This window comes from Trichoplusia ni, chromosome 5, assembly GCF_003590095.1.
Source record: "Trichoplusia ni isolate ovarian cell line Hi5 chromosome 5, tn1, whole genome shotgun sequence".
Classification (NCBI taxonomy): Eukaryota; Metazoa; Arthropoda; class Insecta; order Lepidoptera; family Noctuidae; genus Trichoplusia; species Trichoplusia ni.
Window position 1 is genome coordinate 551,203 of NC_039482.1, and position 13,877 is coordinate 565,079.

Below are 13,877 nucleotides of genomic sequence, written 5' to 3' on the forward strand. Positions count from 1 at the left end.
TTTGTGTGTACTATCCGCTCACTGAACTCATAACTAAGCCATAATCGTAATGTCGGAGATAATAAAATACTCTCAATCAATTGGTGCAATTAAAAAGCGGCCGCAAACGATTCAACGCAAACAACTCAGTTACTTCTTGAATATTTATGGGCTTTGTGAACGAGTGATCGGCGACTGTAATTGATTATAAAAGTCGAGTAGCTTGTGGACTTGAAGATTTATATTGTCTATAAAAAGGAGGTTTGATTATAACATCCCAAATTAGAGAATACTCACGCAAAAACTTAATTTTACGATCACGTTGATGCTACGTTCGTACCGTAATTAAATAATTTTTGGTACGTTGAAGATTTTTCCAAATAGTTGCGTTTCTTAAAGAAATCGGGCGAGTATAAATGGTCATTACCTAATAGTTATGACTAGACTCCTTTTAATTCTTGGTAATGTTTTTAACAGAGGCGAACTGTTAATTAATGGATTTAAAGAAAGAAAATAAACGGATCCGAAGTCTATCGTTGTTGTATTGTATGCATGAACCAGACGTACACAAGATTATAACGTAATGAATCCTTTATGGGTTTTCATAATTTTGAAAGTCTTTTTCTAAACTTTTGACAAGTTGCTTTGTTAACACAAAAATAAAGATTTCCACCCTTTTGAAATTTTGATACGAAAATATTTACAAATATTGTTATTATTGCTTCCCCCTCATAACATTAAGCAGGAACCAAGTTAAGAATGATCAAATCTCTCGAAGCTAGGTATTTCGCAATATTGAATTTAATCCTGATCTAATCACACGCTGCACAGTTGACTCGAAACTATTTATCGTTTTAAAAAAGTATCGAAAGGTAACTGCAAGTATTCTAGCACTTTTGTTTTAAAAAGAAACTGGTCTGTCTCTTTAGTATATTGAGTTTAAATCCTAACTAACACCCAGAGCACGTAAACTTGAAGTTTCTACACGGCGCTATCCGATTTACGAGTAAACTCGAGTTTTTTTAATGAAAAAGGATTCTACCCACACCGAGAAGGCCAAAAAACTTTATTCCTGATCACGAACAAAAACTCTACATGAATAACCCAAGAGAAACGCTAATTATCTGGGCTCGCAATTTAACACTGGTCTTGTTGCTTTTTTTTTACTTTTTATTAATCAATCATTTTTTTTTTCTATTGTAGTATTGCGATAGCGGTGGCTATGTTTTACATAAAATAAGGAAGCTCATTCGTTGGATTAAGAACGGCATCAAGAAAGGAATAAAAAATTATACATGGGTAATCTAAGGCCAGACAATTAGAAAATGTAATTTTGTTATGAATGATTCCTCCTCTGAGGTGCTTAACCGTTTTGTCGCGCGTGTTTGCTCGAAAACGGAGATCGAAGCAATACGCAGTGGGTTTGTCTTAGCGACCTATACTAATAGGCTATTTTTGCAGTCTATGATATAGAAAAAGTTTAAAAGTTTATAAAATATTTGTGTTAAAATGAATAGGATACCTAGTATAAATACCTATATAATACTGTAGCTAGGAGTACCTATACTGTTCTGAACGCCAAGGGTCCACTAGATGTTACACGAAATTTATTTTGTAATATAACGGGCAAGTGCAGTGATGTGACGTCATAAAACATTAATTTACCATAGCGCGGGCAACGTCCCTCATATGAGAACTTTGCATACTTCTGGCAGTTTTATTATACGTATATTGCGTTCCTACTGCCACGTATCGCAAAAATGGGAGCAGGATAAATTAAAATTGCGATTAACTGTGTAAGGCCATATTAATGACACACAAATGGAAAAAAAAATCAAGTTTTGTTAAAAAGTTACGAACTTTCAGTCTTTTGATCATTTTAGATCATAACATCACAAAAAGCATAGCTTTGTCTTTATTGCACAAGGGAGGGAAGATAATTAATTATAATACCGTGATAAAAATGCAGGAACATACAATAAAAGAACGACCCTCTCGTTCCTTCAATGTGTAAAGCAGTTTATTATGGACAAAGATGTTTGCAATTTTGTTTTCTACACCCGGTGTACATTATGTTTCGTGACAGTAATTGTGCCTTTCGAACTTAGAAAAAGGTTTTTTTCATCTCAACACAATATTTTTATAAGCAGTCGTTGTAAAGGGAAATGTGACGAAAATTGAAAATTTAGTTCGAAAACACTTTTATGCGAATATTTTGTAGAGGTTTCTTTTATATTTTTATCCTTCAAGTTAAGATTTTTGTATAGATATAATAGGATTAATATGGAAGCTGTTTGTATGTGAGATACTGTTCGTACTACTCCAGTTTGTGGTCACTGAAGCATTCCTACTGCTGCTTATTGCATTTTTTACCGCACTACACTACCGCGCGGATTTTTTCAATGTTTGGTTTGGTCACGTGGAGAAGATTAATGAAAGGCGGTCCAGAAAATGGATTTATTGCGTGGGCGTAGGTAAGTGGAAATCCCGGAGCGATGCTTTTGAGGGACTTACACTGATATCCTTTAAAAAGGTCAGGTAAGTACTGATAAACGGCACGCATGTATAAAAACTTGCATGAGCGCGCAAAAAATATTCGCGATTCAACGAATTCTTATATATATGGAAACATGGATACTGAAATAAGCACAACCTAAATTATACTTCGAATAAATTGCGAAAAAATATTTGTATAACACGAGATTTTTTTTTTAATCCCCCTAAGCGTCCATTCACACTTTGCTTGATCGTATCAAGAGATGAATACAACAAAATATTGTTGCATGAGCTCCGCACGCAAATGGCTGTCTGATGTCTTTGTAATCACGCAACGAGATTTATATCAATTTTCTTATTGATTCACTGGCGATATTAAAGAAATCTACATAATGTGGATGTAGAGGACATGCGAGGCACATAATTAGTTAGAAACACACGTAAATCATTTAAGGAGGAACAGAAAAATAAAAATGTCAACTGTTTTGTTTCGTTATTGAAATGGAACAAAAATGTGATGAATGGCTCACGATCGAAATTAATTAAATATGAAACAACAATTTGTGTGTTATTATTTTTTAACTTTTGTTAGGTGGATTTATAGAGGTTACGAGCCAACCAGCTAAAGTTTCAGCTTTGATAAGCTTAATTTCGAAACCTGATAAATACGCGTGAGTACTGATAATTTTCTTTAAGAAGGCTTCCATTAACGCTAGTATTTATAACATCCTATAACTGTTACTCATCATACGAGTCCCAGTAGATCGAGATAACGAGATGTCCCGATGACCGGATATCGATTTAAGTCCATCAGTGTAAAAGGACGTGTAGTTCGTGGAGTGGTCATTTTCACATATTCCACGGCCGAGTGAAACGCAGCTGCGGTTTATTGCTGGGGCCGTTTACGAGCCCCTGCGATCTTAATAAACAGTACGCTCGAGTCAAGAACACTCACATCGTCAGCGACGGGCTGTACTCTTATCGTTAAGTCCCCTTTACTTCCTATTAGAGCTGTACGTTTCGAATTAGAAATTATATGTGAAAGAAAGGATGAACAGCTAGCAATTATGGGCGTTAGTCTTTATAATATTTAATTGTAAACTGGATGTACAAGAATGTAGTCATTTGTTTCTGCAACAGAACACGCTCTTGCACTCATACTATAATTATAATTAAAGCTTGAGATGAGATACAGCTCTTTGCCTATCCAGGTTCTGCACATTTCTCAAATATCAAATTAGAGTCGTGGCTGTATTTACAGACAAACGCTACACAAAATGCAATGCTCCATTCGTGCTTAATTCATCCAAACAAATTGTGGATGACTGAGATATAACAACACGATCAAATTTTTGTAGCAAAATAAAATACTGTGTATATGAAAGTAAATATTTTGTAGCTACAGAGGGTAAAAAGAAACTACGTAATATAGATAGACAGATCTGCTATAAACCACCTAGAAACCTTTTAACAAAACAGTGTTTCACCAAAATGTAAGTAGAGTATAAAGAAATTTACTAACCTTGCGGTTGCTCTTGAAGACGTTGCACTTAAAAACGTTGGTGGCGCCATCTCTTGCGATGTACGAGAAAATCTTGAGATCAGAACTATCGTGGGACACGTAGAAAATACGGTAGATAGGGTGATGCATTATCTCTGTGCCCTCGTGGGAGCCACTGGCTTTGCTTCCACGCCCAAAGAGCTTAGATCCGGAGCTTTTCTGAAACAACTTCTTGACCTTCCAATTTCAAAAGTTTTTGTAAAATATCGGATTATTTTAAACACATGAATATTTTAAATTAAAATAAAGATCGTATTAGGAAGAGGTTTTAACCATCATTGTTTCGATCCGTTCGAATAATAATTTGAACGATGTTGAATTACATTCGGATTTTGAATCTCTTTGGACTCTTTTTTGTTAAACGTAGTTAATCTAAAAACAATTCTCTTAATTGGAAATTAATAAATGGTACTGAAATTTATCTCATTAATTTGATAAGCTTCTAAATAAATTATCATTCTTGCCATTATTCTACCTCGTATGAAAACAATGATGTTTCAAACAATTCATAATACGACCTCATATGTGTTAGTAGGAGTCGTTAGTTTAAATGTGACATAAACCTCTTATAACTGGACTGTTTTAACAGCAAACTCTTGTTTGTTTTTAAATAATAGGACGTTACGGTGAGGATTTCAAAACTGTGTACGAAATTTTAGAATTAAATAGTTTTGCAATACTTTAGTGTACGGGCTCGTGAAATTCAATAATACCTAAGTGAATTAAATATTATTTTATACCTTACCTTTTATACTTAAAAATATTGACTCTTTTTCATTTTACATACAATGCGTGGTACGAAAGGCTTATACAGAGAAAAACAATTGTATTGCGTCGAAGCAAAAATATGTAAGCCGATAATGAATTACTGTATCGAATAGTACAATCTCTTTTGAAATGAAAAATAAATATTATTCTGGAACTCATTTAAATAATTGCTTTATAAGTACTGATTGAAGTCATTTGTAGCCATCATTAAAGGCATTATTCATAAACAATAAAATAAAAGGAGTATTTTAAGCTAATCAGAGAAAAATCGTGTAATGAACGATGAGAAAGTATAATAATTTTTATGGACTTAATTTATAGTAGAAAAAAATAACTCACAGTATGAAAGGTTCAAGGCTTAAATTCTTTTGGGATAACAATGAAATGATGTAACAAAAGCAACCTCCTTGGGTATGGGTCCTCGAAGACAGTGGCTTGACAACTGTCTATTAAACGCCGAGATGATAAACGATCTCCGAAACGAAATCCGCGCCATTTTATCCCACTCCATTTACTTATTGTACAGAATAATTTAATAGATAGAAAATGGTAAATACTTTAATGATCCTTACCTTCAGTCCCAAAATGAATAACTGTAGAACATTAGCAATTAATCGATTGAATCAATAGCTTTTAAATTTTAAAACGAATGATTGGGTGTGGCTCAACAAGAACTAAACTTCTACAAAGGGCTACTGAGCAAAATCAATTAGAACTAACAACAAAAGTTTTAGAGCAAGATAATGGAGTAGCTTAATTAATGATGATAAAATCATTTCTTTGAATCCACCCAATTTCTTAATTAAATAGAACTTATACTGATTATTGAAAATAAGTTGTCGAATAGGTAAAATCCCGATAATTTATTTGAATAAAGATTAAAGTTTATTACGTTTTTTTAAAACTTCGCTTGAAAGGGTTTGGGCTTTAATAGAAACTTCAAATTACGGGAATGTCATTCTTCTTTGACAAGGGACGTGACTTTGACTTGGCAGTTCAGTGCATTGAAGGAATCAGAATTCAATGAGCGTCGAAGAAATGTAACTTGTCTAAACGCCCTAAAACCGTATCTACCTATTAAAGTACAGCCGTTTATTTCTTTCGAAATAAACTGAGAGGAAATACTAAAACACAGTGTACACAGAGTAATTGATTACATCAAGAACAAGCAATCTCAACGCTTAACTTTTATACGTGAGCGTTTTTTTTTCTAATATTAAACCAGCAATACGAATGATTTTGTCTTGAATATAAATCGGACCACGTCGAAGTTTTCTATTTAACTCGAGACCTCTTTCAAGCGAGTCGATGTAAATTACAAGAATTTCATGAATAAAAAGACCACTGCATTAAGGTTTCGAATATTGTTTTTGAAACCTTTTAATTCTTTCCATTCCCCAAATGAATTCGATATATATTTGAGTTTGTAATCAGTTGCTCCGTTCAATGTATTTGTTGTAATCCAGGGCCTTTAGTTGTCTTTGTCCGTTCGAATTTAGGGTGACCCTCGCCGCAAACAGAACTAGTTGGGTAAAACATTCCATGGTCCGCTAAGGGACCTGGGAATGCGCAAGACAAATATTTCTCATTTACTGGCCATGGCATTCTACAGAACTACCAACTATTAAGTTTATTTAAGCCATCTACTTTGAAACTATTTGGTAGTATTATTGTAATCCTATTTATGGTTTAGTGGGTTAGTGCGTGTACTTTAGCTGTGTTATTGAGACTCACCTTGGTCTTTCGACTTGTTATTTTGGTCCTGGTAGTGACTCGGACTCCATCAGTCGACACGTCTACAGTCACCTTGCGTTTCTTCACACCTCGCGCCTTAAACTCGTACTGTAACATAAAACGATCATCTATGTCGATTATTTATCCCAATGAGTACTAAAACACATTTTTAATTGTATTTATTTGTTCTTTTTTAAAAGACTCACAGCTCGTAATACTTTTTTTTTTATAAACGTTTATGTTGAATAGTATGTAGAAGAAGCAAACAATAAGTAGTTGTCTAGATGATAAGTCGCTTCTCCGACTTGGTCATAAGTCATAACGTGCTTTGTTTAATTACTTGCAGATAACGCGCAGAATTCCTTCGCCAAGCATTGTTCCCGGTAAGGAATTTGCTTGAAGATATAGACAAATTCCTGACGCAGAATAATTATGGAGTTAAGCGTTATTTATGGTGCTTACGGTCTAACATCAACTGGAAATTTCTAAAAAGACATTACGTCACTCTTTCCCTTGTAAATGGAACCAACTTCGCAAGTTCTAAGAAGCTGTAAAACGGGACGGAAATTGCAACAATTATAATTATTCACTGCTCATACGTGCACCTGCTCGCGGTACGTACAAGAATTTCGTGTAATAAGAACACCCCATCGTTTTGAAATAATATGCCCGGAATATCAAGAATCAACAATTATAATTTAGGAATGAATTAAAAGAACAAAAGACAATGAAATCATTCTGAGTATGTACAGAAATGTAAAAAAAAGTAGTTTATTTGTAATCAGATGCAGTGCTTGATAAAGATCAAGTCATGTGTATCTACTTAGTAAGAAATTGGATAGAAATATTTAAAGTGTTAAAAACTAGTAAACTTTTTTATGAATTGATTTAGAATTCTTTTTATGACTGAAACGTCTGACGTCATGGAGAGAAAACACTGCCGCGTATTCCCATCTCATAATTAGTTGATCGATGGAAAGTCGATCAGTGGACTGTTTTCTATCTATTTTTAACCTTTAAGTATTTCAATATGCTAAACTCTTGAAAATATCTAGAGTTAATTGTGAATCGTTAGTAGTTGTTGTTGAGTTTCTCCCACTGAAGCCGAGCCGAAGTTTAAGAATAGGTCCACTTCACTATTTATGATTACTAAAACTGATGATTGATGATTTTGAAATATTACAGTAATTGTTTTTAAGTTCGTAAAATTTATCGATGTGTTATTATTGTTTTATAGATCGTTGATTCAATATCGACACATTCAGTTGTTTTCGGCAAATAAACAGCGTGTTTCATTTGATTTATGAACACTTGCATTTTATTCTTTCGATGGGATTTCGTTTCATATTTTTTTATGTGTTTACCGTTTTGTATTTATATTGGTTGAATAATAATTTCATATCAAGTAAGGAGGTACTTCATTGTAGAAGATTTTCTTTCAAATACCCTTAAATATGGAGACTATAAATAGCGTTTATCATCACTTTAATGTTCCAACGTTATAACGTACACCTGTGCACAAGTCATATGTATCAATGTCATCGTAAGCAATTTTTCAGCGGTTTATAAACATGTTCATTTATTTTCACAGTTAAAGTCGCGACCTTACATATTTAGGGTGCCTTACTCAAAGGGCAAAAACGGATCTATAATACTGTGGTATCGCTGTCAGTTCGTCCGTCTAATGCCAATCTGTACCTCGTAAACCGTGACAGTCGGGCATTTGACATTTCAAATGTTTAAATGCTGTCGTCATAACAGCATGCAATAAAAACAGTTGTTATGGTCATATATTTGTTGCACCCAACCGATCTGTATGAAACCCTCCCGAGTCCGACTCGCACTTGACCAGTTTTATTTTCATTTCAATGTAACATGATCACTCCCATTCGACGCAAGATTCGCTCATAGTGATAATGTACACCAACGTTGCCAACATTTTTCGTCCAATCTTCCAAAATTTTTATAGTGAAATGTTTTTGAATATCAAAGCAAATATCGACAGCCGTCAAACGCATATCAATGCTCCATTTTAATTGAACCTTGCATTTAGTAACTGACACTTACAAAAAAACAATTTAAAGTTTTTTTGTTTCGGATACTGGTTAATTGTTGACTGTACAATTTGATAATGCTACAGGCGAAGCAACTAAAGAGGATGGTCAGAGAATGAAAGGATTATATGGAAACTTTTTAAATATCTTTCCATGCAGTTTGCTCCAGTTTTGACAGTTGTTAAGTCGTTAAATTACGAATTTAAAAAGTGGTCTTACAATATTACCAGTCGAATCAGTGACGGAGGTCAGATAGGACTGGCTTTACGTAAAATATATGGCATTTAGCTGAAACCGGTTACGCTGAAAACCGACACCAACATGGCGCGAATCGGAAAAAAGACTAAGCAGTAGAAATTTTTCCATCTCGTTTTTGTTTTCCATTTCCAAATTATTTTGTAGTAAATCGGCTTTTGACATTCGATGAAACTGATCCATGTGCGAGCCCCTCTTTTATTTTAATACAAATTGTTTAAGCCGACTTTATACATATTCAGGCCGTACAAATGGTACGAAGCTTAAATTTAACTTACGTCATTTATCCTGATTTGTCTTTGCCCATTTGTAACAGTTTATTTTCTCAATCAAAAGTTTTTGTCGTTTTGTTACGACCACGGAAGCGGAATTGCAAAAACTGGTTAAGAGGATCTTAGAGTCTGCTGACTACTTCACTTCGCTACCATTTCTCTCGTCTGGGACATTTGCAAGTTATTGGCTCGTATTTTTGTCCTTTAAAGTCTTTTCAATTGAAAATGGATGTTGTTTTCTTTTTAATTAAAAATATGCACGCCGTTTCACTTAAGGCGAGGCTAGATACAAAAATACAATTTTGAAATTAAAATCAGAAACAATAACATCACACAATTTTATGAAATTTGTTTTACTACATACTTGACCTCGATCTTCGCATTTTGTTTTTCACAGAAGCTTCTTTTCCAGTGTATTTTAATAAGACCATTTGTAATCTAATAATACAAAGAAGGAACAATAAACAAGAATAAGAACAACTCGACAATATATTGCAAACAGACAAAGTTAGGAGCAATATTAAACTTAAAAATTGTTCCGAGTACTGTACTTGTTTTGAAATGAGCGAGTAATATTGAAAACAACATTTTATTATTACATTCCTAACTAAGGGAGAAAAATTGGACTTAAGTAGGTCGAAACGAGAAACCAATTGTGGAAACATGGGGTGACAAATTGTGCGAAGGGTAGAAAATGCTGGCTATGTATGTACAATGGACCTTTCACTACACGCACAGAATGCCAACCAGTGCTATTAGACAGAACGGGAATCTACGATTGGCAATGAACAGAAATGTACGATAAATGTACCGACCAGATTAATATGGCCTCCTGAATCTTAATCCGCCAATTATTGGAGGGTTCCGATTAAGATCGGTTTGATTAGTGATGACGTTGGTTTGATAGCTCTTGTTCTTACGTCTTAGATTTCAAGGATGCAGTTTTGCATATTGCATAGCTATACGAATTGGTGTGTTGGAGTGTTGATTGAAAATTATTGGTTTATTTTTCCTAAAATTCTAACCTTGTTGTGGACACTTACCAATAATCGAATGACCATGTAATTTATAACACCATTGATTAATTGCTTGAAAACCTAACTTAATGTGAAAGGACATTAAATTCGAATGGGCATTAAGATTTGGGTTACTTTCATTTCACCTTAGCCGAACTGACCAATATTACGTTTAGAACAAAACAATAAATAGATCTAAGAGATTTTCGTGAATCGCCGGAGGAGATTAAAAGGATTTATTCTGTTTCGCTCGGACTGGTCTATAATTCGTTTGTTTGGGTCTTGTCCGTTTATACAGGGGCGAGCCACCCCACGTTAGCCCCTTAGAACACCTTAACCGTATAAATAACCTTCGCAATAAACAGCGGATAAAATTCATAATAATTTTGTTAGAGAGTTCAACTGAAACCTGTATTAAAGTGCCTGTTTGTTTTTGTGCCTACTAATTTAATAAAGCTTAAGAGATTTTTTGGTTGTACGCAATAATCTTGGACATTTGCTAGCAGATTTTATTGAGTCTTTTCGTGTTTTGTAACTATATGGTTGGGTTCGGATTTGAGCTTATTAATATTTGTAACAAATAAACGAAATTGAGATTTAAGGTTACTAAGTTAAGTATCATTATTGCAGTTGTAGATACGTCAAAGCACAGCACTGTAAGGAAAAGAGCAGCGTATTTTTCGAAAAAAAAGTTTATTTTTACAAAATTCAAGCTTTTGTTTGATAGGATTTCTTGAAAATCTTTTGTTAGATGTTTAAAATGATTGTTGAAATAAATGCCCTTCACTTACAAAGTATGATCTAATTTAACTGAGGCAAAGGATGTTCATCTAAATGTCTGTACAACTATACGGACGGCAAATACAATTGCGATTTATTTTCAAATCTTAAGTTATTTTTCAGTATTATTGAAATTGTTATTTTTAAGAACTTTCAGTCGAGAAAAAACACCCGTTAATTTGATATTGGGATAACGTTCAGCTCTAGTGTTAATTCAATATAATTTTAAATATTTTTATTTGTCGTATCCTGATTTTGATATGGCAAAACGACGTATCTGTTGATTCTTCAGCGAAACGAAATAAATTGTCAAAACAGCAACAAAATATTGTTTCGTGGTAATAGAACTTTAAAGACGATAAAAACCTTTGTCGTTGTTGGTAGGCCTGTGACTTATTACAACAAACACGGTCATTTTAATATTTTGTAGTAGCGTACATTATGCTCATGAATGTATACCTATATAAATGGCTAAGTTTGTGTAAATGACTTCAAAAGCATAAGTTGTATTTACCAGACGTTTATTGTGAGGAAAATACATTAGGTGACTATTACTTGAATTTAATTACCTAATGGGCGTTAGATGTTGTCTCATCTTGTGGTGCTGTTAGGATGGTCGAACGTCTTTGTGGCCTAATTAATTGTTAATCTGAGAAACGTCTGTTAAGCCTGAACGGATTGAGATGTCGATAAGTGAGAACATGAAGTAATTACATTTTACACAATACTAGCTGACCCAGCAAACGTTGTTTTGCCGAATATTTTTTTCTATTTGTATATATTTTTAATGCCACATTATAAAAAAATAAAAACAAAAAATTAGTTCACTTAGGGGTATGAAAAATACATGTTGGTCGATTCTCAGACCTACTGAATACGCATAGGTATACCTAAGGTAAAAATTGGTTAAGCCGTTTCGGAGAAGTACGGTAACTAACATCGTGACACGGGAATTTTATATATTAGAAGATGTTGAAAAGGAGCTCGTGGCTAAGCTGTAACTGCATAACATGATTAATCACAGGTCAAGCTAAGCTTGACGCGGTCCATCCGTAGATGGTTGTCCGTCTATGTTATGACAAGAAATCTGTGTTTCGGAAGACACGTTAAATTGTGGGTCTCCCGGCTTGAGATCAGATAGGCGGCCGCTCTTTGCTGGGATACGTCAGGTGGTGTTAGGGAAAAGGCTAGGACAGCGATCTTGGAAAATTGTTATACATCGACAGAAATATATACGAATGTACTACTATGAATTATTTGAGAACAGCTGCCGCTATTAACGAGTGAGACAATTATGCAGTGTGCTTTTAAAAGCTCTAAAAGCTCATAGCACAAGCGTATCTTGTATGGATTTACCTAATGGTGAACATATCGCAATATCGAACATTCACAAACGAATATAAATGTATTTTCTGTTCGGTATGGACCAGTTTTCATAAAGGCTTTATATTCTTGTTCTAAACAATGTGAAATTACCAACAAAGCTTAACTAAATCAATTTTATGGCCGAATGGTGGGTACTGGCATCTTGTTTTGCTTTGTTAAGTACACCAGTGAGGGCAATTAGATGTTTGTAAATTAGACAAGCGTAATCTTTTGTTTCAACCAAGCCTCAGATACGCACTCTGCGGGCTCCTAATGTTCACCCGAATAAACACACGGTAAATTAGTATTGACTCACATTTTTGGAGATGAGATCGTTAGTTTACCAATTAATTATGCTGTGTTGACTTTCGTAATAGTGTTTTATCATTCATTTTATAGCAAGTTTGTTTAGGTATAGAACAAAGAAGGTTAAATTAGATTAGACTGGATTCGTTTAAGCCTTCAAGCGCTTTGTTAATGTATAGACTTTTAGTCTTAAAAACTAAAGTTTAAGCTAACTTAAAGGTTTCAAAAAAAATTAATAGTTTGAAAAAATTAAATTGAGTTGACTCTGATAACTTCTTTAGGACGAATTTCGAATACGTCAAGCATTGTCCCGTAAGAATGGCGGTGTATCAAGGTTTTAAGAAGAAATTTTGTGTGAGAACATTAAAATAAAAATCATCCGTTTGTCAACGTCAAATCTTTACTATATTGAAAAAATTGTTTTGTTTGTTTGGCTATTAAAAAATAAAAACAATTTTAAATGACCCTTTCATTTTAAGATTTTTAAGAAAGGAGGAATGTGGAAGAATTCACACGCAACACGTAATATACAATCAACAGATTTTGTAAGAATTTGACCTGATTGAAAATAGTTTTTTTATGGAAAACCCTAATTGAAACCATCATACATCGTCTGAATAAGGCTATACTTACACGAACGCGACGCATGGCAGCGACGATCTCAACGCGGCTAGTCGGACGCGGCACATCCATAGTCCCGATGTACTGCAACAAGTAAGACACAAATTAAATTTTGTAGTGGTATTTTGGAATTCTATGAAATATTAATTCTATTTGGAATTAGCTTAATGAAATGTAGGTGCAGTTATCCGTCAATATTGTTCAGGGACTGTCAGAATTAATCATCATCGGCCTTTTCCCAACTGTGTTGGAGTCGGCTTCCAGTCTAACCGGATTCAGCTAAGTACCAGGTACACATTGTAATAATTAAAAGGTTAGCAGCTAAAATTAATTCTGGTATCGTCGACCCTTGTGTTTGACGCCATCATTCCACTAAATCCGTTTTGACTGACAACGCAATCAGTTTCCAACTATGTTTCATCCATAAACATTTATCTTACTTATAATTAAAATACACATTGCTCTCGACTTTTCTATCGTTAATGAAAGTGACTAAGTTCCGAACACAAATCCACAAAGCCCCTGAACAATTGTTAGCGATTAAGATAGTGACGGCATTACCCTCTTGTTAATAGGATCAGCGTCTTCACACAAATACCTTCAGGCTTTCGTATTAAATTCCCTGAAAGTAAACCAGCACCTGGCGAATGTTTCGTTTAAAGATCACTTA

General features: G+C 34.2%; 1 protein-coding gene across 3 annotated transcripts in view; it reads right to left on the bottom strand.

Annotated features, from left to right (window-relative positions):
* Window positions 1–13,877, bottom strand: part of LOC113493936 (carboxyl-terminal PDZ ligand of neuronal nitric oxide synthase protein) — a 130,677-nt gene that overhangs the window by 22,943 nt on the left and 93,857 nt on the right. The window contains exons 3-5 of one of the 3 annotated variants that reach the window (XM_026871974.1): window positions 13,220–13,291; window positions 6,539–6,646; window positions 3,998–4,195 (exon numbers count right to left, since the gene is read on the bottom strand). In XM_026871974.1, the coding sequence (XP_026727775.1) occupies window positions 3,998–4,195; window positions 6,539–6,646; window positions 13,220–13,291 (378 nt within the window). Of the gene's footprint in view, window positions 1–3,997; window positions 4,214–6,538; window positions 6,647–13,219; window positions 13,292–13,877 lie in introns of all 3 variants that reach the window. The other 2 variants (XM_026871973.1, XM_026871972.1) reach the window with 2 other exon arrangements.